This window comes from Equus przewalskii, chromosome 20 (genome assembly GCF_037783145.1).
Source record: "Equus przewalskii isolate Varuska chromosome 20, EquPr2, whole genome shotgun sequence".
Taxonomy (NCBI): domain Eukaryota; kingdom Metazoa; phylum Chordata; class Mammalia; order Perissodactyla; family Equidae; genus Equus; species Equus przewalskii.
The window spans coordinates 31498819-31525888 of record NC_091850.1 but is presented as its reverse complement, the minus strand read 5'-3'; the positions used below and the strand labels follow the sequence as shown (position 1 = coordinate 31525888).

The 27070-nt window shown below is 44.4% G+C and overlaps 1 protein-coding gene across 4 annotated transcripts in view; it reads left to right on the top strand.

Moving 5' to 3' along the window:
• Positions 1-402: 402 nt before the first annotated feature.
• Positions 403-27070, top strand: part of NPR3 (natriuretic peptide receptor 3) — a 70806-nt gene continuing 44138 nt past the window's right edge. The window contains exons 1-3 of one of the 4 annotated variants that reach the window (XM_070587069.1): positions 403-1281; positions 12824-12946; positions 23178-23344. In XM_070587069.1, coding sequence (XP_070443170.1) covers positions 1260-1281; positions 12824-12946; positions 23178-23344 — 312 coding nt within the window. In that variant the 5' untranslated portion in view covers positions 403-1259. Of the gene's footprint in view, positions 3013-12823; positions 12947-23177; positions 23345-27070 lie in introns of all 4 variants that reach the window. The other 3 variants (XM_008518837.2, XM_070587070.1, XM_008518836.2) reach the window with 3 other exon arrangements.

Below are 27070 nucleotides of genomic sequence, written 5' to 3'. Positions count from 1 at the left end.
GTGGAATTAAATTTTATGCAGATGCCCCTTTTCCTACTGATTAGCAGCTCTAATTAAGAAAGCGACAGTTCTCGCAGGAGTTAGAAGGTCCTACCTGAAGATTCAGGGTTACGTAATCTGAAGTCTAAACGACCCAGAGGAGGACACGTTACCCACAGTAACATTAACGGTGTCAGAAAGAGCTATAAGGAGGGTGCCGTTCATAGCGACCGACGCTGGCGCCTGAAGTTGCCACATCTCTGGAAACCCCCATTTGCCTTCTCACCGTCACAGGTGAGAGGTCTTGCTCTCTCAGGCCTCGGCTTAAACAACAAAAACAGACGCAGCGCCTGGGGAGGCGGCACTGGGGATACGAGTCGGCTTCAAGTTTCTGCCGAAAGAGGGCGCTGGTCTAAGACTAATAGAAATCCGTGGACAGGGACGCCCAGTCAAATGAAAGACCACTTAAAAACATTTTCAATTTATTTTAATTTGCGGGACTTAAGTGTCAGAATCCTCCCGTCCACTATAGCAGTTCACATCGCAAATGACCTCGGGGTGTTAGCACGTTCAGAGGGTCAAGTTCCATTCGAACCTGCCCTGAAGCGCGGAGGACCCCGGCAAGGCTCCTCTGGCCACGGACTTCCTCACGGCCGTTTCCATCTCTGTTCCATCTCTTGTCTCCACTGCTGTTGTGGATGTGACCAGCGGCTGGACTGGGTTTCCGACGCAGGACCTCTCGCTTTCCAGAACCGCGAGCACAGAGTCTAGCGCGCCCCCGAGGAGAAGCGGCTGGATTTCCGAGCGCAGGGGCTGGACCGGAGCGTGCGCGTGCACCCAGGGGACCCTCGGAGTATCGATTTAGGGAGAAGATCGCTTTATTTAGTTACCTGGTTTAGCAAACAAAGCCCAGAGGACGCCTTGGAGATGCTTTTCAAGCCTTTTGCCACCTCCAGAAGCGGAATCGTTCTCCCGCCTCTGGGAGCAACAAGTTTCGCTTTTCTGCTCGCAATGCGCCCGCGGAATGTCTGCGCGCGGGGACGCTGGAGTCCCCGCAACGCTGCGACTCCAGCGCGAACCCGCTTGGCCGGGGGGGAGAAGCCTGGCGCGAAAAGGAGGAGGGCGGGAGAAGGATGGGCGCCAGTTAACGCCCGGGCTAGTTGGACGTTCCAGGTCGGCGATCGAGCCGTCTGCACTGGGACCTTTGTCCCTGTTCCCTGACCTTGCGCCAGGGGACAGAAAGGTCGGGTGCCTGCCCAGAGTTGGCGCGTCAGGAGGTAATGTGGCCGGAGTGCGAAAGAGGTGAGAGGGAGCAGGACCTGCGGAATTTTGCAACGAAGCTACCAATTTCTAGGACCACCCCCTTTCTCTAATCCTTTTGTGTTTTGCTTTTTTTTTTGCACGGTGTATGTGTGCCTGCGCGCATTTCTTTACTTTCCAACATTTCCTTTTTAAAGCCCGGAACAGGAGAGAGCGCTGCCGCGTGCGGGGCGGGGGAGAGGCGGGGACCCCGGAGGCGGTGCGGTGCGGGCTCCTGCCCCTGCTGAAGTGGGCCACTGCGGCTTTAAGGAAAATGCGGAGGGCTGGCGAGGAGTGGGGGTTAGGGACAGGGGAGGGGTGGGAAGGGTAGGGGTGCGGGGAGGAGCCCTGATGTAAGAATGTTAATGACAGGCTCCCCCAGCCCAGCCCCCCCACCCCCACCCGCTGGAAATACAAGGCCGGCCTCGGCGCGCCATGTGTGGTAACACGCTCCGCCGCTGCCACGCTATTTAAACGCGGGCTATGGATCCAGGAACCGGCGCGAATCAATGAGATCAAACGCGAGGGAGATGCACCGTCAATTACAAGCACTGGGACAAGTCTAACTTTTTTTTCTTTTACAAATACGCTTTCAAAAGCAATCTTTGCAACGCCCAAATAGGAAGCCATCTCTGAGCAAAATAGTATATATAAAGGGAGGACGAATATATATATTTATAAGTATATATATAAATATATTGCAGGCATACAGGTTTACACCCGGTGAACTTTTTCTTCTTTTTCTTTTATTTTCTTTCTTTCTTTCTTCTTTTTTTTTTTTTTAAAAACGAGTGAGATTGCAAAGAAGGACTCTTCCTCTCTATCTTTTGGCAAGTTAGTGGAGGGGGTATTCTGTTTTCTTAGAGCGCCCAAGGGGGCGCAGGGACCTGGGAGAGAAGAGTGGGGAGGAAAGAGGAAGGGTGGGTGGGGGGCAGAGGGCGAGTCAGCAGCGAGGGTAGGCGCTTTCCTGCGGCACGATGCCGTCCCTGCTGGTGCTCACTTTGTCCGCGTGCGTCCTGCTCAGCTGGGCGTTGCTGGCTGGCAGCACGGGTGGCGGTGGCGGCGGGGGCGCGGGCCCGGGCGGCGGGCGCCGGGAGAGAGAGGCACTGCCGCCTCAGAAGATCGAGGTGCTGGTGCTGTTGCCCCAAGACGATTCGTACCTGTTCTCCCTGGCCCGGGTGCGGCCGGCCATCGAATACGCGCTGCGCAGCGTGGAGGGCAACGGGACCGGGCGGCGGCTTCTGCCACCCGGCACTCGCTTCCAGGTGGCCTACGAAGACTCAGACTGCGGCAACCGCGCACTCTTCAGCCTGGTGGACCGCGTGGCGGCGGCGCGGGGCGCCAAGCCGGACCTTATCCTGGGGCCGGTGTGCGAGTATGCGGCGGCACCGGTGGCCCGGCTTGCAGCGCACTGGGACCTGCCCATGCTGTCGGCCGGGGCACTGGCCGCCGGCTTCCAGCATAAGGACACTGAATACTCACACCTCACGCGCGTGGCGCCCGCGTACTCCAAGATGGGCGAGATGATGCTCGCCTTGTTCCGTCACCACCAGTGGAGCCGTGCCGCGCTGGTCTACAGCGACGACAGGCTGGAGCGGAACTGCTACTTCACCCTCGAGGGGGTCCACGAGGTCTTCCAGGAGGAGGGCTTGCACACGTCCGCCTACAATTTCGATGAGACCAAAGACTTGGACTTGGACGACATCGTGCGCTACATCCAGGCCAGTGAGCGAGGTGAGCAGAAGCGCGCTCCTGTCCCCCGGCCCTAACCCAACCGCTCTCTGCGACTCTCCCTACACAGCGGTCCGCTCTTCTGCAGACCGCACTACCCCCTGCGGCACTGAAGACCTGGGGAGGGCGCGCATGGGGTCTCCCCTGGGTATGCGCTGCCTGGCTGCGACGACCTTTGACCACCGCTCCTTGCGGTCGCGGGGTGTACGTAGAGGGTCCTGGGGAGGTGATGGAACCTGGGGGAGGGGCATCTGAGCCCGTAGTTTCCGTGTGCCCATGCCCAGGTCTGACAGGTGCCGCCTGAGTATTTTTTCCTCGCTTCCCCTTCACTGGCGCCGGGCTGACGATTAGGGGCTCACTCCCAGTGCCCTGCCCCAGCCAGGGTGTGAAAGCGTGCAGAGGCCGAAAGAACTTGTTACCCGGTCGTTTCCCGACGTGCGCCCTCTCCTAGTACGGAAGTGCATGCAGACGCGCTACAGCGAGCGCGCCGCCACTTGGCTAGCTGGGGTCTCGGGGTTGCCTGGCTGCTCCTTCCACAGATCCCAGCGTTCTTTAAAAGGCTCATTGTATCGCCCTTCTTATTCCTTCCATGGCCCCTCTAGCCCTTTATAAACGAGCTCCTGTGGTTTGTACCAAAAATGCCTCTCTGTGTCTGGACTCAGGCGACACTCACTTTCCCCAGCGCGTTCGGCATCACGGTCTCTAAAGCGTCAGGAGCGAGGCTTTGCGAAAGCGCGCGCTGGAGAAGCAGCACTGAACCTCCTTTCCACGGGACCCCCAAGTTTTCTCCGCGGGTCTGTGACGGTTCGAATAACCACCAAACTGGACAAAGAGTTCAAGGCTGAGGATGGTGGCTCTGGCTACAGGGAGCGGGAGGAGAAGCGGGTGGTCGCGGATACGTAAGCGCGGAAGCCCCCGGTGCGGCCGGTTGTACTGTGGAGCACACTGCCGGAAGGCGGGCTGAGATCCCAGCGTAGCGCAGTTCCCTCTTTCCGGGTGTCAGGTTTGGCGTGCACAACGCTCGGGGAATCTCGCCCCGGCTTCCCCTCGGCGCGCACGCGCCTGGATTGTCGCTGGCGCAATTTGGGCAAAGCTCCCCACGACACCACGAGGGGGGACCCAAGGGGAGAGGGGCTGAGTCAGGAGTGGGGCTCCCACCTGGGCGCTGCCGGTGGGAGGCAGCGCAGCCGGAGGCTGGGGGGCCTCTGGAACAGGTGGGAATGGGCAGAGGCGCCACGGAGGATGGCGCCGCGGCCGTCCCTCTTCCCAATTTGGCCACCTTGGATTCGGAGTGAACGCACTCTTTAGAGCGCAGAGGCGGGAGGTGTTGACAGTGGGGATGCATGGCCAAATTTTAAGCGTTCGAACTCCAGGCTGTCTGCGCCGATTCCCTGCCAGCCAAGCAGGCGGGGCGCCGGCTTTGCTGATGATGAAAAAGGGCACTTGTATCCAACGGCTGCGGACTCGCCACGCCCAGCCGAGAAACCCACATCTACTTCTCTCCCTTTTCTCAGTCCCCAGGTTACTGTAGACCCCTGCAGACCTTGGGCTGCTCTGTTCCCCCCGGAAGCCGATTCTTTAGCTCTCAGCGTTTGAGGGCCTGGAGCTAAGAGTCGGAGACTTCGCTGGAGCGGCTGGCGATGGGGGTGTGTCCCCCTACGGGCGAGATCCGCGGTCTGCCAGCGCGTCTGTGCTGCCGCCGCCGTGGAGGGCTCCATGCGGGCAGTGACCCCTGCACACGTGGCCTGGGATTCATCGTCGGCCCAGATGAGGGCAGATCTTGGCCACCATGCCCCTCAGCCTCACAATGGTGTGGCTGAGGCCAGTGGGGAGTGAGGGCGTCAGTGCCCTGGTGGGCCTGGGGACTTCAGAAAGCTTGGGCCACAGTCTGCTGCTGCTCATGATTTTTTAATTACATGTTCCCAAGTCTCTTTGCTTTTTTTCTTTTCTTCCAAGTTTGGATTTAGTGGTGACAGTTTGCTCAGCTGACCTGCATGTTTTACAGGTGATAAGGTTCCCATTCTTACTCTAAAATATATTTCCAACAGCGACTTGGCAGATGTTCAGAAGTGGAAAATAAAATAGTTTCTTGCCTAAGCCCGCGGCCCACCGAAATTCGCTACTCTCTGGAGAGAAAGTGGCTGGATACAAAGCTCTCTGGGGATCTTTCATCTTTTACTAATCACCATTACTTCCCTATAAGCGATTAATGGGTTAAATCGGGGTTCAGTAGAGGGGTTCAGTGGAGTTGGATGTGCGGAGCGCCTGTCCTGGCTCAGGCATTCACTGGCAGGAAGCCTGGGCTGCTACTAAACCTCTTTACCTCGGCTTCTCGGGTAAAGTGGGGGTAGTCGGGGTACTCCCATCTTGGAGACGCTGGGAGGATTAAATGAGTTAACACACAGAATGCACTGGAACTATGCCAGATGCATACTCAGTGCTCAGTAAACGTGAGGTTTTATTATATTTTACATATATGATGATAATCCCCATTACCAGAAGGAGAGGGCAGGCCTGGGGGCAAGACCCCTGGGCTGAGTAGATGTTCTGGATTTGGGGTCTCCATTCAGCTGCTGTGTGGCCTGTGCAAGTCACTCACCTTCTCTAAGGCTGAATTTCCTCTTCTGTTAGTGAGGCAGATGACAATCAGGCCTCATCAAATTGACATTAAGTGGTTGTGATTTGTGCTCACTTAAGTGTAAAAACGTACCCGACCATATTTTTGTCTTTGAAAATTCCAGGGGCCCACCTGGTGGTGCAGCGGTTAAGTTTGCATGTTCTGCTTTGGCGGCCCGGGTTCACCGGTTCGGCTCCCAGGTGGGGACATGACACTGCTTGGCACGCCATGCTGTGGTAGGCATCCCACATATAAAGTAGAGGAAGATGGGCACAGATGTTAGCTCAGGGCCAGTCTTCCTCAGCAAAAAGAGGAGGATTGGCGGCAGATGTTAGCTCAGGGCTAATCTTCCTCAAAAAAAGAAAATTCCATATGAAACTTCATAGAACTAGAGAGTTTCCCCCCTTTTGGAGATTACATTTTTAGCACTGTTTTGGACTTAAATTCATCTTTAAAATCAGATCACAAATGTTTGACTCTCTCACAGGGTAAAACCTGATGATGCCACCCTCCCAAATAATAATATGACTAAAAAATACCATTTGGCTATCTGCTGTACTGCAGAATGAAAAACTGAGGGATATTAATCATTCATTTCAGGGATTTTCCATCAAAGTCAATAATTAAAAAATTTTGTTTCTCTCATGTCTTTCGCTAATATATAGTATCACCAGAATACACACACCTGAGTATATATTATTTTTAAAAATAATGACCTTTATTTAAAATGGATTCCCTCATACCCTCATCTACTGCCCTCAGTATTCCACACTCAATGATCAATTTATTTTTAAAAAGGCAAGTTTAAAAACAAATATTATTTTCAAGCAATAAAAGCCAGTAGTTGTTTTGTTTATACACCTTATAAGATGCAGAACTAGAAGTATTGTACACACAAACATTTTTGTATGAAGGGCTGTAGTTTTATCCTTTTAGTTAGTAATATGTCATTAATCTGGGCCTGCACAACAACTGTAGAGATAACAATACTTAATCAGCACAAGAGTCATTTATTTTTAGAATTAGGCTGGAGTAAATGACCCTGTGGTTGATCAGTAGACCGTTTAAGCAAAGAACCCACGATAAGTGTAAAATAACTAACACACAGCAGGGGAAGACGTGACACAAGTCTTTTTAGGAGCAAGAGTTTCCCATCTCCCACTCCCCCTTTCTTACTTCCCAGAGGCAACTGTTTTCAACTCTTGTAGCTGTTTCTGTGAGTATTTGACTTCACACCTCTACATAACATGTTACTTTTGATTTTTTCGGTTTTGGGTCTTATCTCTTGTCATCCCAGGGAAGATGATGACTTAGTTCTCTTTTACTGCCTGTTAACCACACACTCAAGCTTTCCTTCCAGTCATCCTTCCAACATGGTGTGTCAAAACATTTAGTTAGCTCGGTGTTCAGTGTCTATATTATTATCACCTTCTGAATCCTACTTGTAGCTGAGCTGTATAGACTACTATGATGACATTTTCTTTATTGTCCTACTTGTTTTCCTTGAGGTTAAAAACAAATTCTGTTTTTGTTTGCTTAGTTTCCTATGGGCTTATAACTAAATCATCTACCAATTCTCTGTTTTAAGCCTCCTGTGTTGTTCCAGTTTGGTTATTTTCTAAGCATGCTGCACAGTTGTCACTCTGGGTTCTTTCTTCAACACCCTCCTGCAACTCCCATCGCCTCTCTCTCTCTCGGACTAGATCCCTGTGTGTTCTTCTTTCTTGGTTTATACTCTTGTTTTGGTGGAGCACATCCTCCAGGAGCTTTCTGAGAAAGGATGGATGAGAGTTAAAGTTTGAGACCTTTCACGACTGAAAATTTCTTCCTCCTACCCTTATACATAATTATACAATTGTAGGTTGGAAATCATCTTCCCTCAGAATTTGAAGGATTGTCTTCTAAATTCCAGTGTTGCTATTAGGAAGCTTGAATTGATGCAGATTCTTGACCTATTGTTTATCTATTTCTTTTTCTAGAATTTTTCAGAACCTTCTCTTTGCTCCCAATGTTTTAACCTTTCATTATCATGTACTTTCATGCCAGTTATTTTGCTTTATGCATGTTACGATATTGTAGGGTAAGCCTCTTCAGTTCAGAAACTCACGTCTTTTAGTTCTGGGAAAATTTCTTAAATTATGTCTTTTATCCCCTTCATTTTCTCTGTTCTCTCTCTCTAGAATTTGTTTTGTTTGGATGTTAGTCTTCCTGGATTGAGACACTACTGTTCTTATCCTTTTTTTCCTGTTTACCACCTCTCTTTTTTGAAAAAATTTCTCTCACTTAGATATTTCTTTGACTACCCCCAAAGTTACTATATTGAGGTTCTTCTTCTTTTTTTTTTTTTGCTAAGGAAGATTTGCCCTGAGCTAACATCTGCTGCCAATCTTCCTCTTTTTCTCTGTGAGCCACCACCACAGCATGGCCACTGACAAACGAGTAGTGTAGGTTCGTGCCTGGGAACTGAACCCGGGCCGCTGAAACAGAGCACACTGAACTGAACTTAATCACCAGCTCACTGGGGCTGGCCTCTGAGTTTTAGTTTTTAATTTCTGCTATCATATTTTCAGTTTGAAGTGTATGGCATATCTTGCTTTGCTTCCACAAAGTAAGATCTCTTTTCCCTTCTAAGTTTAGACTTAAATATAAGATGGATGCAGGAGTCAGATGGACAATATGAAAATACTGTTTTTATCACTGATAAAACCTATTGGAGAATATGGATCTAGATCTGTCACCAAAAGGGCCTCCTTGCTATTATTTCCCCTTAGAATTAGTCACGGTCATCCAGTAAATCACAAATAGCGCTGCAGACCCCCATTCCAGGACAGGCCCCTTGCCACATGACAGAAGTCACCCATAACGTGCGCTCTCTGCAAGCAGACAAACCCCAAAGAGGAGGGAAGAGAGGCTGAGTCCAGTATGCCCTGTGGTTTCTTCTAGTTTCACCAATCTGACAACGCACTCCTTTTCCTCCAGGGAGGTGGGGGAGAGGGATAGATGAAGACACGTTGAGAGATGAGGAGTGTCACCCTGTTGGACGTTGCTCCAGATGGAAACCTGAGACTGGGAGAAAGACATTCCCCTAACTCACCTTTGCTACTTAGAGTGTTTTTGGCTCTCTGAAGTGACTTCTACAGCTACCCCTTTGCACTTCTCTCTGCTGTTCTCAGTGATTGCAGGAACGTGTTGCAATGGGGAGAAGCCACTTACAGAGGCACTGTGAGAATCAGATAGTGGAGGATGACATGGAACGTCACAAGTTCTTTGACCAGGAGGAAAAAATAGAGCAGAATGATGAAAAGTCTATCCAGAAACTTCAAATCACACCATCATTCCCCCTGTCCAAAATTTAACAATTTGACTAAAAAAAGTTAGTATTTATATATTTAAATATACCTAAATACAGCAGAAATTGCTTTTCCCTCCACTTTTTCTTTTTTTAATTGTGGCAAAATACACATAATATAAAATTTGCCATCTTAATCATGTTTAAGTGTACAGTTCAATGGCATTAAGCACATTTACACTGTTGTGAACCCATCACCACTGTCCATCTCCAGACTTATTTTTATCTTGCAAAACTGAAATTGTGTGCACATTAAACACTAACTCCACATTGCCTGCACCCCCAGCCCCTGGCAACCCCCATTCTCCTTCTGCCTCTATGAACTTGACTGCGCTAGGTACCTCATATAAGTGGAATCGTGCAGTATTTGTCTTTTTGTGACTGGCTTATTCACTTAGCATAATGTCTTCCAGGTTCATCCATGCTGTCGCATGTGTCAGAATTTCACTCCTTTTTAAGGCTGAATAATATTCCATTTCAGGTGTACATCAGAGTGAGTCGCTATTTATCTACATTATGAAATGATCACCACACTAAGTCTAGTTACCATCTGTCAACATACAAAGTTATTGCAATATTATTGGCTATACTCCCTATGCTGTACACCACATCCCCATGACCTATTTATTTTATAACTGGAAATTTTTTACCCCTTAATCCCCTGCACCTATTTCACCCGCTCCCTGCAACCCTTTCCCCCTCTGGCATCCACTAGTTTGTTTCCTGTATTAAGAGTCTGTTTCTGTTTAGTTCTGTTTGTTCCTTTGTTTGCTAGATTCCACATATAAGTGAGATCATAAGAAGTTGTCTTAACTGGCCTCCACTTAAGCAGCTTGCAGGATTAGTGATGCTCTGTCTTTCTCCATAAACTGTGTTGACTGTTGATGAACACTGGTAACTCGCGTACTTCTCTTGAGTATGTCCACACTTCTCACACTTGTCCATATACTTTCCAAGAGTTGTCCCCAAATCTGTTTATGCCAGTTGTGCTTATTTGTCATAAGTACATAATTTAATTTGTTGTTATATCAACTGATGAAACATGAGTAGGAAGAGAAAGCTATTTCAGTGAAAAGTATTTTAGACCTTCTGATAGATTGCTAAAAATACTTGCTGTTGAATTTGGCATGAATAAAACAGCTATAACAGATTAGGTAGCATCCTACAAATCTAGAAGGATTCTGCATTCTTACTGTTTTGTGAGTGTCCTTAAATGCTTGCTGCAACTTAAACTGGACGATAATGTGCATTATGGGTTTGTTTTATGGAAGAAAAACAATACCCTGCCTATGAACTTGGAAGTCAGGGTTTCCTTTTGAGAGTTGAACTGCATGGTCAACACAAAATGGATGAGATCTAAAGAAATCAAAGTCTGCTCAGATAGACACAATGCTGCTCTGGGTCACTTTGACTCAGTCCAAGCAGGTACTGACATTCAAAGAAGGAATGTGTCCAGCAGAAGGGGTTGGTCTTGGTGGTGATGAGGATAGAGGGAAGAAGATGGGCCAGGCCTGTAAAAACAGAAAAAGAAGTGAGAGCAAGGTCAGTGTTGGGCAGAGCCCATCCAGGACTTAGGGAAGCCTTGCTCCAGCCTGAGGACACAGCCTGTTTGGTCCTGGGCCAGGTGTAGCTCTCAGCTGGATGCTTAGGGTTATCAAGGCCTGATGTCTTTGGATACCTGAATCCTCCTACTGATGTCCCTGATTCTGATTTCATCCTCACTAACATCCTAATTTGGCTCCTCAGTTAGCATGCCCAGGTACATGTTGACACAAACATGTTGTGTCCTCACTGATACAAACATTCTGGTCCTCACTGAAATTAAGTAATCTGTATTTCAGATTATCTAAAAATATCTGAGTTAGGTTATTGGCACTCTGCCCCCAGGCAGTGACTCTCCTCTTTACATGCCGACAGAAGCAAGTTCTGTGTCTGGGGGGTTAGAGCCAGACTCCAGACAATGATCAATTGATCAAAAAATGATGATGGCTGCAGGGGCCAGTCCACCAGTGCTTCCTGGAGCGTCCTGGAGCTGCCCACTCTCGGAATCCACGCTCTTCGAACTTGACCAGTCTCAGCCCCTTATCCAAATTAAAACAAGGATCTAAGTCATAACAAGTAAGGAGAAGTTTCTTCGAAAGCTTCCTCACTGAGGCATCTTGGAATTTGACTATTTATCCCAAATATAAAACCGTATCTCCAGTCACAAACAACACCTAATCCCACAGTTATAGATCTGTACGAGTTTGGATTGTTTTAAAAACTTGTCCAGAGCTTTCACCTTGTACACCAAGTCCTCTGGTAGTAAGAAATGTCAGAGTCATGATCTAACGCTTTGAATTAACATGAGCAGTAAACTAAATATCCACGAGCGGCTGCCCCTCCACGTGGCTTGCCAAGGCAGCTTTGGCACAGCCTGAAGTTTGTTTTACATCTTTCAGCACCCGCATGTCGGAGGGCTGGCATGCATGACGAGAACGTGGTTATGGCGCCCAGGCCTCTCTGGGTCTCCTCTCCTCCGTGTATGCAGCAGAACACAGTGGTCCCCGTCCTGGGGCCTGGGAGCCATCAACAGCAATCCAATTAACTGGATAATGGCCAGGTCCCCACTTCACTCCAGCCTGTTGTACCCCTTTGTGGCGGGCAACCATACTCGGGAGCTGCTTAAAGCCTCTCAAATCTGACAGTGTGGCTATAAACTGAGAGAACATGAGGAGGGGGCTGGAATCTTGTTAACGATTTCCTATAGATGTTGAGGCAGCTTGAGAAAAAGGGTTCAAAAGTCAGACAGCAGAAAACCTATTCCACTCATTGCATCCTCTGATTTGCTAAATGAATGCTCTCCCTAAAACCATCTGGTTTGCTTTTTCAGGAAAATGTATTTACCATGCTATTAAGTATAAAAAGCAGTGACACTCTTCACTGCCTTAAATTGGGCAAATCTGGTGATTTAGTTGAAGTACTTTTTTCAAAAAACTTTATTTTGAAATAACTTTACACTTTTGGAAAAGATGTAAGAAGGTATAAAGAACCTCTGTATAGCCTTCACCCAGATTTTTACAAATTAACATTCTGCCACATGTGCTTTATCACTCCAAATCCTCTCTCCCCCTCAATACATACACACACTGATATTATCTTTTTATGAACTATTTGAGAGTAAGTACAACCATCCTGCTTCTTTACCCTGAAATACGCAAGTGTGTGTTTCCTTAGAACAAGGGCATTCGCTTATATAACCACAGTATAATTTTGAAAAGCAAGAACTCTAACACAAATGCAATACTATTATCTAATTAACAGACCTTATTCAGATTTCTCCAGTTGTCTCAATAATGCCCTTTATAAGGCAACACTTTTATTATTATTATTTTTTAAGGTCCAGGGTCCAGTGCGGGATCACACATTACATTCAGTTTTCTGTTCCTCTAAGTCTCTCTCAGTCTAGAACGTTTCCTCAGCCTGACTTCGTTTTTCACGAAATTGACCCTTTTAGAGAGCATAGGCCCACTATTCCACACTCTGTTCCCCAAGCTGGCTTTGGGGCTGCTTCCTTCTGATTAGATTCAGGTTGCCCATTTTGACGTCTTTGGCCCTGGGTGTATTACCTTAGGAGGCTCATGAGTCTGTTCCCACGGGTGGTGATGTTGGCTTGCATCGCTTTGTTATGGCGGCCACCGCTGGAGTTCTCCACTGTAAAGTTACTGTTCTTTCCCTATGTAATTCTGAGCTACTTAAGGACTTAGGTAAGTACCCTGTTCTTGTCAGGCGGCCCCCACTGGTTTCAGCGCCCTCGCTGTCCTCTGTGAAGGGGCGTCTCACGCGTGTTGTTTGTTCCTCCCTCCCAGTGGTGATCATGTGTGCGAGCAGCGACACCATCCGGGGCATCATGCTGGCAGCGCACAGGCACGGGATGACCAGCGGAGACTACGCCTTCTTCAACATCGAACTCTTCAACAGTTCTTCCTACGGTAACTCCGCTTCCGGTTCCCCTCCCCCTGCTAGGGCATCAAAAAGGGGTTGTGAGAAAGAGAAAGCGCCAATAATTTGAGTTACCTCGATGGACTTGATTTCCATAAATAGGATTTTAGAAATTTGTAATTCTGAACACTCCCACGACTTCTCGTAAGTTCTCAAGCTTTTCTTCTCCGAGAACTCAACTAGAGCAAAAAGATACCAGTACTGATCACCGGTGCCGAGTGATTTGTCTGGGAGTGAGCTGAGCGCTCCAAGGGATCATAAATCCAGGCCTTAAGGACCCTGCCTGGTCTGTTTCCAACTGGAGGTTGTCATCATGATGGGCTGTTGGAATAATTTTAGTGAGATTTGGGCAGAATTTTTAACAGAACGGAATAGATTAGAAATATCAATGTAATAGAATAGAACATGTTGAAGTGTGTCACATGTAGCATAAGTATTGCTTTATAAAACTTTTATTTCGGTAATATAATTGCATGTTCGTGTGTATATATTTATGCATGTTACACATATGTTTGTCATGGGCCACACTGTGGAATAAATAAAATAACCATTACTGTAAAGTGAAGTAAACAACTTTGAAAGCCACTGCTCTGAGCCCCACTTCCTTCCAGATTACTGCTCCTTAGTCCTCTTCTGTATACGTAGAAGTCTGAAAGCCACCAACATATATGATTGAAATGGACCTGGGGAAGTTCCCAAGTTTCTTTGGATGCAGGGTGTTTAAGGAGGCCATCAAGATCACAGGTACAAAGCGTTTTCCCCCAGATGTGGTTAGGGCTCTCTCTGAAGTAGACCCTGTAGGGCTATGGAACGTTTTCTCGGAGACCGCACCCTGGCTATTATAGAGGAACTGTAAGTGCGCATGTTACAGATGGCATGCTTGTGCTGAGCGCCCCTTCCCAGTTCTTGCTGTTCAGATACAGTTAGACAAGATCTAAACCTTAAAACATATACTTTGGTTTCCTGCTCTGATATCTTAGTTTACTAAAGCAGTATATCATTGTGCACAAACAGATGATAAAATATACTTCTCAGGGGGGTAAAGAAAAGTTAGTGAAACAAATGTAGCCTCTGCCTCCTGTCTGGATAAAATTGGAAATCTGAGGCTTGCAGGATACATACCCATTTTTTCGCTCCTTCCTGTCGTGATCATGTTTTTCCTTCTTTACACAGAAGACTAGTGTTTTCTCTTCTTGACCCAATATCAGAATGTAATTACATTATTGGCTACAGTATTGAGTTCATTGGTATAATGGTATAGACTGGTGACAAATGAGAAACTTTTATTCTGAGTTTTGCAAGATTGCAATTGCAAATATAGAATTTGGAGGCAATGCATGTGAATGCACATTATAAATGGGCAATTGCAACACAAGTATTAGCTACTGGAATTCCTTTCATCTACAGATAAAGCTTGTATTACTAGTCCCTGCTAATTACAATACATGAGTATTGTAGAAAATTTGGGAAACAGGAAAGCAAAGAAGAAAATAAATTACCATAATTCTGCCACCCAGATAAAAGTACATTGATATTTAGAAGTGTGTATATCCTATTGGATAAAAAAATATATTTTACAAAGAATATTTTTCATTAAAATGATCATTCTATTTATAGTATGGCTACATAGTATTTTATAATGACAATTTGTCATCTTAATCAGCCTCTTATTTTCCCATATTTGTGGTGTTCCCAGCTTTTTGCTATTAGGAACAATGCTATATTGGGTGGCCTTGCATATGCATGTGTGGCACACAGACACACACACTCACTTATATATATATTTATATATATATTATCTGTAAGATAAATTTCCAGGAGTAGAATTTCTGGGTCAAAGGTTATGTGCATTTAAGTTTTGGTGGATATTGCTAAGTTACCCCTTAAAGAGGTTTACCAAATTATACTTTTGCAACAATGTATGAGCTTGTCTGTTTTCCTATATCCTTGTCAACCCTGCACATCTAACTTCTAAATCATTTTATTTGTTTGAATTTCTTTTTATGTCCATAAGCAAAGGTTTGAAGTTTCTTCTTCAGTTGTTATATAGAAAAGCTGTGTTTTCCTTTATCTAGTTTGCAAGAATTTCACATATTAAGTCCTCTGTTCCAATGGTTTTTATATCACTTTCAAATAATAATAACAGTTTTTTCTCCATTTTGATGGTTGAATGTTTTGTATCCTTTTCTTTCCTTATTGCAATGGCAAGAGCCCCCAGAATAATATATAGCACTGGTGATACTTCAACTTCTGACTTCTTCTCTTGAAGCCGATGTTAAAGCATCCTTTTATTTCTGGCTTAATAGGTGTGGTTTTCAAAATCAGGAATGAGTGACGAATGTTATCAAATACATTTGACCTATACTTTTAATAAATTTCCTAATATGAGCCATTAGAGTATCCTTGGAATTAAACATACTTTGTCATGATGATTTTTTTAGATATGTTGCTGATTTTAAGTTTTTAACATTTTATTTAAGATTTTTGAATCTGTATTCATGAGACTGGACAATAGTTTTCTTGTCTTGAGGTGGTATTGCCAGATTTTAATATCAGGTTTATATTAACTTTATGCAATTGATTGGGACACTTTCCATTGTGTTTATGCTCTAGAACAGTTTATATCATACCGATATTCTTATATACCATGAGAATATTCCTTGAAAGATGGAAACAATTCAACTCTGTATCTGGATCTAACTTCGTTTAGGCAGTAATTTTTGGAAAACTTAAAAAAAATTATTTTCAAATAATTTTAGGCTTACAGAAAAGTTGCAAAAATAATAGAGTTCATGTATACTTTTTACCCAGATTCCTCTAACGTTAACAATTTAAATAACCATAGTACAGTTATCAAAATAAGAAAATTAACGTTGGTACAATGCTACTAACTAGACTACAGGCCTTATTTGAAATTTACCACTTTAATGCTTTTTGTGTTCCAGGATCCAGTCCAGGATCCCACATTCCAGTTAGCTGTTGTGTCTCCTTAATCTCCTCCAATCTGTTCTGGTTTCTCAATCTCTCCTGTCTTTCATGACCCGACACTTTCGATAAGTGTGTTATTTTGTAGAATGTCTCTCAATTTGGATTTATCTGGTGTTTTTGCATGATAAGACTGAGTTTATACATTTTTTGCAAGAATTTTACAAAAGTGATGTTGTGTCCTCACTGCGTGACATCAGTGCATAAGAAATCGTATATCTGTATCTGTATGACTTATTGGTAGTTATGTTTGGACAACTTTTTCAAACTTAGTTTTCCATGAGTTCAGTTTTTCTTGAAAATTTAATTGTATAGGTTATACAGTGTGCTCTTACACAGTCTACAAGGTATCCTTGGTGTTTCTGATTAGATCCTTTCTTTTCCCTTTTACGGCACAGTTGCTCAAGCTCTGGGCTCTGGTGTCAGTCTGCTTGAGAGGCTGTGCCACATACTTGCTCTTGGCAAATTGATGTAACCCTGCTCTCCCCCTCAAGCTTTAGTTTCTTCTACTGATAATAATAGTACTTACCTCATGGCATGAGTAGTAAGTGAGGTGACGTATGTGAGATACATAGCAAACTTCTTGGAACATAATGAGTGTTTAATAAATCTTAGCTATATTTATTACTAGCCTTAGTTTACTTTGATGATTACACATAATAATTTAAAAATGAAAAGTTAAGTTTGTACATTTTTCTGTGGTGTAGTTTTATGGATAGATCTAGGGCCATACATTCTATTACCAAATTAATCAACTTTTATCTAATACATCCTAATGACCTGGATGCATTAGGAATTATATCTGCATGCAAATAACCAACACTGTTAACTGTAGTGATTTAAACAAATGTAGGGGTTTATTCTCTCACCTGTAAGAAGTCCAGAGGTGGGCAGAGCATCCGCCAGAGCAGGGATGTGGTTCCACAATGTCATCAGGGATCCAAGCTCCTTCTGTTTTTCTGCTCCCTCAACCTTAGTGAATGGTATCCATCCTCAAGATCACAAGACAGTGACTGGGGCTCCAGGGATCATGTCTTAATTTGAGACCAGACAAAGGGGAGAAGAGGAGAAGCAAAAAGAGATCCTCTTAGTTGATTCAATTCTGTTTGAAGGGTTCTCTAGGGCCCCGCTCGTCAACTTCTGCTTCCACATCATTGGCTACCCCCAGTTGCAAGGGAGGCTAGGAAATGTGTGCTTTTAGCTGGATTCACTGCTCCCCCAAATCAAAGTAGGAATCTGTTATTAAGGAAGAAGGGACAATGGATGTAGGGAGGCAACTGCCCACCTTTGCCACAGACCCTGAAGCATCCTTCCTCCTCAGAGTAGAAGCAATCAGCAGAATCTTACGGCAGGCAGAGTGACCTAGACCAAGGTTCTGGCGTCCGTCTCTGAGATCTTGTGCCCTAAGAATCAGATATGTGTTCATGAAAAGTTCGTCAACATCCTCCTCTCCCTGTGCTTCCTCACACCAAACCCTACACCAGTTCCAGAAAAAGTCTCTATTTTAATTAGTACTTACTTGACTTTGGATTTTCAAAAAACATATTGCTAGTGTATCCATATTTACTTATTACTAGATTGTTTGGTCTTGGTGAGCACTCCCCAAAATTCTCAGATTTGCCCAAATTATATTGTCACAGGAGTTCAGAATATATTATGGGGGAATTCAAGTGATGGAAAATAAGACTGAATGGATAGATTTAAAGAAAATGTAGAGAGAAGGTGATCTATATGGTCCTATAGAGTTTTTAATAGTACCTACTGGCATTGTCGTTCATTGGCATTCCCTTAGGATGTAAGTTAGGTGGAAAATTATCTGGGTGATCGTTTCCGGGACTGTCAAGATTAGTTGTAGGGCGTTCCTGCCTTCCCGAGAACTCAGAGGGCACTAACTGTGGGGAGGATGGGAGTGTAGTAGAGTGAAGTGATGCACGTAAATTATTTCACTTGCTAAAAATGGAAAAATAGCAGAAGAACTGGTGAGGGATTGGATTTATTAGGTTTTGCTATAAAAGTGATATTTGCACATTGAAGTAAGTTTGGGACAATGAGAAAAGAGAAAAGAATTCTCACACAGTCCTTCAACTGTAACGGTTATTAAACCACATTTAGACACTTCCTCTTCTGATCTTTCTTCCTCTGCTACTTTTTTTAAAACATTTTTGTCATCGCACTGCATTTGCAGTTTTTTTTTTTTTTAAGATTTTTAAAATTTTTTTCCTTTTTCTCCCCAAAGCCCCCCGGTACATAGTTGTATATTCTTAGTTGTGGGTCCTTCTAGTTGTGGCATGTGGAATGCCACCTCAGCGTGGTCTGATGAGCAGTGCCATGTCCATGCCCAGGATTCAAACCGATGAAACACTGGGCCACCTGCAGCGGAGTGCACGAACTTAACCACTCGGCCATGGGGCCAGCCCCTGCATTTGCAGTTTTAAACCTTGGAACCCCAAAGTCTGAACATAGAGCAGGCACGGCACCAGCATTTGGAGTCTGCCTTGTGTGTGAATCCTGCTTCTGTTGCTTATTAGCTAAGTGACTTTGGGGATGTTAATCTCCTTGAGCCTCAGTTTCCTCATCTGTAAGATGAGAATCATACTTAGAGTTTCTATGAGGATTAAAGAATGAAATCTACAGGCAAAGCCATGCACAATGGCATCCCCCAGTAAGCGGTGCTCTTATTACTGATGGGAGGAACTGGATCAGCCTCGCTCATGGCAAGCATGTAACACCTGGGCATTTGGAGAGGGTGGCATGAGGCAAGGAGGCTGGTACTGTTCTCTCACTTAAATGGCCATCAGAGTTCAAGAGCTGTAGTGCCATGTGTCCAGCCCAGGTGAACTCCAGGCATTCATTTCTTGGATGTATTCTCTGATGTCTCAACTAGTTATTCAGCCCACAGTTACTGAAAGCCTACTATGTGCTGGGTCCTTGGTAAGTACTGAGAGCTTCAGGATGACATAGTCATCCCAGCATAGGCACCCTTGCCAGCGCCGGCTCCCTGGCCACCAGGCTTTCTGAGCACAGGGCTTGGTGCTGAGCAGGTTGTTCTTCTCTCACAGATGTTCTGTACGTTTCTCACTCTAGATGCAAGCTTGGGACTCCCTGATGTTTAAAACAAAACAAAACAAAGCAAAGCAAAGCAAATTCATTTTCCCATAGTCCTGAAACAGCTGCAACAAATCACCTTCTCTGCTCTACTTTTCACTAGCAGACTTCTTCTTCTCTTCTTAATTCCGTGTTCAGGAGCGTTGTCAGAATATGACATGAGTACCCACCACTCCTCTGAAAGTGCTCTCCTCAAGGTCACCAATGGCCCCCTCATACCAAAGCCCTTAGCTTCAGCTCAGACCATGCCTCCATGCCTCTAAAGCAGTGCTGTCCAGTGGAACTTTCTGTGATGCTGTCTGTGTTCTATTTTGTGTTGCCCAGTATGGTAGCCACTAGCCTCATGTGGCTATTGAGTACATGAAATGTGACAAGTGTGACTGAGAAACTGAGTGTTTAGTTTTATTTAATTTTCATTAATTTAAGTTTAAATAGTCACTCGTAGCTAGTGGCTACTATATTAGACAGCACAGTTCTTGAGCATTCATCATTGATTCCATCCATTTGTTTCTGGAAACCCTGTGCTCTTAGCTTTGGTGGCATGGCATTCCTTGTTCTGTTAGCGGCTCTCTGTCTCTCTTACTTGTCCTGCCCACCAAGAACAGCAGCCCCAAAGTGCCTATGCTCAACCCTTCTCCCTTCTCTGTCTGCCCTCTCTTTCCAGTGCCGTCCATCCCTGGGTTCTAACTAGAAGCCGTAAGGAAATGACATCCAGCACTCTCTCCAGTCCTCACTCCTTTCTGGCTTCAGACCACTCTTTCCAACCCCAGCCTGGTGTAGTCAGTCACCTTGGATTGACCATGGCCCTAACTGAAATCGTTATTATTTCCACATCCACCTACCCCTCCTTCTCCATCTGGCTCTGCTCTTTCCTCTAGCGACAGGCGGTTTTCCTTTCCTCTTTGGCGTCATCGGTGACGCGCCTCCCTCTCTGTTGTCTCTCACTCCCTAACTCTAGTAGAGTCTTGAGATTCCTCTTGCACAGTCCTCTGCTTCCATTCTGAAGGGCTCTCCCTCCTTTTATGATTATAAAAGCAGTAAATATTTATGACTGAAAATTCACTAGGTTCAGAGAAACACAAAACAAGAAAAGAAAAGAAAAGAAAACTTGCCCTGATTCTAACCACCCAGACAACCATGTTTAATTTTTTGGGTATGTCTTCCCACATGTAACCTCTCGTAACCTCTTGCCTGGATTACTGTGGCTGTGAACGCTCCGTGTCTCCCCACTCTAATCCATTGCTATTTCCCAAGGCATGATTCTGATCATGTCATTCTTCTGTTCCGCTCATAAATCTCCAGAGGCACCCAGTTGTCTACTGAATTAAATTTGTCCTCACTGATGTGGCGCCATGCCAAGCCGACCTCTGCTTTCCTAGCATTCAACAGCTCTGTATGGGAGATGTTATTGACCCGTTAAAATAAGAAACACCCACAAAAGCAGGAAGTCATGGTATTGCTTAAGGTTATGACTAGATACCTAGTTAGTTTGGCTTAAATTTATTAAGTGCTATTGTTTCCATTCTTTTTTCCTTTTCTTTTTTTTGGTGAGGAAGATTGGCCCTGAGCTAACATCTGTTGCCAATCTTCCTCCTTTTGCTTGAGGAAGATTGTTGGTGAGCTACCTTCTGTGACAGTCTTCTATTTTGTATGTGGGATGCCACCACAGCATGGTTTGATGAGCAGTGCCTAGGTCCATGCCTGGGATTCAAATTTGTGAAGCCCAGGCCACTAAAGTGGGGCACACAAACTTAACCACTATGCCACTGAGCCAGGCCCCTCTATTCTTTTTTCTAGAAAATAAAACCCCAAAGTTATTATCTTTCAGATTGTGGTAGATAGAGTTATTGTACTGGATTTCACTTCCTTCAAAATAAAAGTATTTTTCTTATTTTAGTAACTGAGGTAGTTGCTGTTTCCAGTTCTATGTGTATTTTCTAATTACACAGCATAAAACCCTATAGGGCTGATTATTTCCTTTCTTATGCCCCCAGAGAGAACTCTTTCCCAGAGCTGAGAAACTCTGACCTCTTCTTAAGAAACATCGCTTCTGTCTTGAGTCTTGATACCTCAACCCAATTAAAAATGAATCAATAAATATTGATTGCAGGCCTATAAGAAATGAGTTTCTCCATGGGATGAAGATGTTCTGGAAATCTTAGAATTTGGGGTCTTCCTGGCAAATGGATTTGGCCCCTTCAGAAAGGCCATGTTGTCTGTGTTTTGAGCACCCAGCTGGGTTTACCTGGCCGACGGCCAGTGCTGCGCATGCTGTGGCCTCCTCGGTGTGGGCGTTTGGGAGGTTTCCTAGGGGAGGAGGAGGACTTTGTCAAGTTTTGTTTGTTGGCCTGAAATTTAATCTCGTGCTCATTGAGAACAGATCTAGCCCTTAATGAATTCTGTCCTCAGCTCTGTCTTGCTTATCTTTTAACAGTTCCCTGGCACATAGTAAGCAATTAATAAATGGTTGCTATTATAAGGATTATGATTATATGGATGTCTCCACAAACAAATTCTTTGTCTCTGCCTTTTCTCATGCTCCAGACCGAGGTTCCCAGCTGCCTACTGGATGTCATACACATTTGCACCTTTGCCTGTGCTGTAGGCTCTGCCAAGCATGCCTTTCCACCTCCTCTCCTCCTATTAAAATCCTATTCACACATTTAGGACCAGGCTGACGCCGCCTGCTCACATGAAACCTTCCTTCCTTGGAGCTCGTAGTTTCTTCCTCTATACTCGGCATTGTTCTTTGTACCATCCAGCCACCCCTGTAGCGAGCTGTTACCTGTAATAACTTCAGTTGTTTACATGTCCATCTCTACATCCCTCTCGTGAAGGTGGTGGAGACTGTTCGAGACATTTATGGTGCCCTCTGTGGCTGTCACAGAACCTCGCATGCAGTACATTGTTAGTCGATGGTGTGTGTTTTAAGTTGTGATAGAAATTCCAAAGCCACCAATTCTTTATTGAACTTTTTCTGTAAGAATAGAGCGAGTGCCATGGGACCCTGGCTGACACTCCAGAGACATCCTCACTGCTCAGCTTCTGGCCTTGGGCTGTCTTCTGTGGACTGGGGGCTCGGAGGAAACAAATGACTTTGGTGTTGGACTCCAGCAGGATGAGTTCCTCTGTGTGTTTGCAGAGATCTCCAGGAATCACAATGATAATTCCCAGAAACAACAGCTTATTGTCAAAAGTTAGAGGTCTACATTTCCTTTTGGGGCCCTACAGGCCACCTGTTTTCTCAAAATGAAATAATAAAGAGAAGAGTAATGATTCTTATCCACGTAATTTGCCTTTGCTTTTGTGAAAGGGAGAGCTGTGGGGCAGCCAGGTAGCCAGCTGCTAAATGCCTTGATTTCCTCATCTGTAAAATGGAGAGGATAATTGGACCTGCAACGTGGGGTCTTGTGAGGATTAAATGAGTCTGAACATGTAAAGTGCTCAATAAATAGGGCTTTAATTATTCTGTCTGTGCCCAATGAATGTTAGCAATTTTCATTTTATTACTATTGACGCACTGATGAACAGTGTCCAATAATTTTTTATGATGTTCCAGGACTAGAAAGATACAAATCCTCATGTTTACCTAAGCTACTTTCACTCTGAAGAGATTCCAGAAATATTTCAAGAAATATCCATCTCAAACTTTTTTCTTTTAACAGCGCCAGCTTTGTCATACTTGTGCCTGTCTGTTGTCATACATAGGCATTCCTGCCATTCCACATCCGCATAACAGCAGGTTTATTGTACCACAGTAACAACTTGGTTGACCTCCGCAGTTGATCGTAGGTATTACAAAATAAGTGTGAATGGAAAGGAATAAAAACTTACTTCTTGCTCCTGCAGTGCTGCAATTGGGGTGAAAATACGGTGACATGGTTATTATAAGGCAATTAACACAGTGCTTTTCTTTCTCTCTCACATTTCAAAGGAACATGTGTCCAAGGGGCCTTCTTGCCCTTTGAGGGTCTTGACATTGCCACATCACATCCAAGTGCAAAACTATGACAATACCTCTTGCCCCATCTGCCAAAAGTAACATGTAGAGACACATCACAGTTGTAAAGGGAGAATGGCCCCTTTATGGTGACTACTTTGGAATTATAAATATTTTTGTTTCTCTCATAGGAGATGGCTCTTGGAAGAGAGGAGACAAACACGACTTTGAAGCTAAGCAAGCATACTCATCCCTCCAAACAATCACTCTACTGAGGACAGTGAAACCTGAGTTCGAGAAGTTTTCCATGGAGGTGAAAAGTTCTGTTGAGAAGCAAGGGCTCAATGAAGAGGATTATGTAAGTGCTTGATTACGAGCCTAGACCCTCAGCATCCTGAAAACAGTCTTCTAATTAGATCAGCGGTGACAAAGTGTCCCATTCTGAACCATTCAGAAATTCCTAGGTTCAGGTCTGCGTGTCGCCGAGCTTTCTGTCTGTTTTCCTGGCCAGTTTTCCTCCCTCCGCCTTCCTTCCCTTGGGTCCCCAGCCTCCCCCCGCCGCCCTTTGCTTACGCCTTTCCAAGTGCTGCAGGAAGGAAAATTGCTTTTTGTGGGTACTTGTGTTCTCATGCTGAGCAGCTGTCTGCAGACTTCCATCACCTCTTGGCTAGGAGCATCTTGGGGAAGAAAGAGGGATGAAGGAGTGCCAAAATTTTGCATGCCTAATTTTTCCAAAGCTTGGTGGCAGAAGATATTTTGGGTTTGAGAAGGATCTTTCTTTTGAGAATCTGTCTTAGCTCTTTGGCAAATCTGCTCCTCTCCTGTGGCAGTGTCCTTGCCTTCTGCTGCAAGCTCTTTCCTCCTCAGGTGTTCCAGAGTTTCCCACTCCATTAGTTCTCTTGTTACTGACGCGTCTTCAAAGAGTGGACTAGAATCAGAGACTTAGGCCAGGCTAAGGATCAAGCAGAAGAACTCATGTAAGAGGCGGCACGAAGACAGCTGACCACTCCTCACTTGGTGCCATTGTTTTGCTGCCTCTGGCACACCTTGCTGTGTGACCCCTCAAGCCTCTGTGTCACTCCTGCAAATCATTTCTCAGAGCAGGATGAACAGTGGGCCCCTCAGGCTGGTTGGGTAGGTGTATTGGCTTTCAAAACTCTTTTCTCCGTAGTCCAAAGCAGAAAAGGAGCACCTTCTTCATGACAGGTATGTGGCTTTATCCGCCTGCCCAAGGTGGATGATGACCAGCTTCGTAAGAGATGGTCATTTCCAAACAGGGCCTCTCACAATTCTTTGTCTGAAGTACTGCAGGGTACAGGCATTGGTCTCAGACAGACTGCATTCAGAGCCTGGATCTAGCACTTCCTAGCTGTGCGATCTGGGGCAAATTACTCAGTCTCCCTGATCCATATTACTCCTCCCTGCTGAGAAGATTACAGATAATCTGTCTGAAGCATTTTGTACTATCCAGTCAAAAATTGGAACTCAATAAATAGTGCCTCTTTTGCATTATTGTTATAAGATTATAACTGCCTTCATAGGAATTTGCTATCCAATAACATGCAAAGTGTCTTATAAGCATATGTATTAACATGTTAAATGTTATATGTATTATACACACACATCATTCAAAATAGCTTTTCATTTTCTAAATCAACTCTGTCCAGTAGATATGTAATGTAAGCCACATATGTAATTTAAAATTTTCTAGTAGCCGCATTAAAAAAAGTTAACCAGGTGAAATTAATTTTAATAATACATTTTATTTAACTCAAATATCAAAAGGGCCGGCCCTGTGGTGCAGCAGTTAAGTGCGCATGTTCTGCTATGGTGGCCCGGGGTTCGCCCATTTGGATCCCAGGTGCAGACATGGCACCGCTTGGCAAGCCATGCTGTGGTGGGCATCTCACATATAAAGTAGAGGAAGATGGGCACAGATGTTAGCTCAGGGCCAGTCTTCCTCAGCAAAAAGAGGGGGATTGGCAGATGTTAGCTCAGGTGTTACCTCAAAAAAAAAATTACATTTAATTAATGTAAAAATTACAAGTGAGATTGTATATTCTTTTTATTGTACAAAGTCTTTGAAATCCAGGGTGTATTTCACCCTTACATGATATCTTAATTCAGTTCAAGTGCTTAGTAGCCGTATGTAACTTGTGGCTACTATATTGGACAGCATGTTCGGAATTATGCAAGAAGTAGGGTTTCTGCAATAGAGCCCAAGTTTAGGGAAACCTGTGATAGTATTGTCATCATCCAAACGTTTTGCCTCAGGAATATTAAAGAACACATAGAGCGTGGAGCTTCCTTCACTAGTGCTCCCGAAGGGGGCCTGGGTCAATACTGAAAACATCTAAGTCTTTTACATATGTCACTATAACCATTGTAATCTGTGTTTATAAGTAAGCAGGTGAGACATTGAGTTGACAGTGACAATGAACCATTTACTAGATTCATATTAATTTATTAATTTTCTGGTTTAAAAACTCAAAAATGATATCATTTTGTCTGGCCTCCTTCCTGAGGTGGTTGAACTTCAAGTATTTCAGTATAGGCTGTGCTCGTTGGGCAACGGTTGGCATTCCAACACACTACTGGGTAAGTCTTCTTGGCCATCAGTTATTTTGTGTCCAGAATATTAAATCTTATTTTAATGGTAGCCTAAGCAAAATCTCATTGGGAAGGTGTACCTCCTACAAAGATCCATAATACATTCCAAACCAAAGGCTAGTGCTTTAGAGAATATTTGTAGTCATAGATTATAATACTGCTTCTCTCTGATGGTGGGATCATTAAAACTGATTTTATAAATAAAAATTTTATTTTTATAATTTTAAGTAGAAATCAAGCTCGTTAGAATAACTTATTCCAGTTCTGAAGATGTGTCCATCTTTCATATTTATGTGCATTTTAGTTAGATCCTTTTGCGTGCCAGTTGCAGATGTTTATTAGGTTAGTTTAGATACGTGGTTGTGGGGAGTCTTGTGGAAGAGCAAGTTATGCGAGCCAGAGAAGCAGGAGCCTGGTGTGGCTGGGCCTCACAGATGCTGGACCTTAGTCTAATGCAGCAGGAGATGCTTGACAAGACCAGCAAGCCTTGGTGGCCTTCATTCTAGGACTCAGCTCTTTTCTAGGTCATTCTGCTTTTCCTATTTATTCTAACGGATTGTCTCATCTGCTTACTTAGAACTTCAGTTTGTGACACTCATCATGGACTCTTCAGCCCCTGCTGTCAATCTCAGATCCAGCGACTTTGATGGACTCTCTTATTAGTTCTCTAATTTACCACACATGTTCTAGGCAATCACATCACCTGTGAATAGTGATGATTTTATTTTCAATTCTTCTCCTAAGTACACTTAGTTAAATTAAGCATATTAAATTAAATTAAGTATAATTAATTAACTTACAACTTTTAATGGCACTGGCTAGGATCCCAGTACAGTATTGAATGTAAGCAGTGATAGTGGGCATCCTTGCCTTGTTCTTAACTTTAAAATGAAGAGCTTATAACAGATTTTATATCTGTTTATATCACCATTTAAGCATGATGTTTACTGTGGGGTTTTGGGGAGAATCTATTAGATTATGGAGGTTTCTTTTTATTCCTGTGGGTGAAGTTTTGTTTTGTTTTGGCATAATTACACCTTTTATTAGGAAAACTGAAACAAAAATAGAACAACAAGCATCAAGGTTTATATAATGTAGGTTAAGGAAAGGCTTTGGACACAGGTTTCTATTGTAGGCATTATAAGTTGTATGATATCCCTGACTCTGCATCATATATGTTAGTATCACATTCATCATATTAGCATATTAGCAGTACCTTTGGAAAGGTTGTGATTTTTTTCAAAAGGCAGAAATTTGAGACTTTAAAATTTTTATAAGGCTATACCGGAACATTGGAAGGATAGACTAGTTATGATTTTTAAAATGAAATTGTTATTATATATTTTTAACTTACCAAATTTTGATGGATTAATGCAATTTTGTTTACATAAAATTGATATCCTCTCCCTTTTTCTCTCTCTCTCCCTCCCTCTTTCTCTCCCTTTCTCCTTTTCTCTTTCTCCCTCCCTCCTTC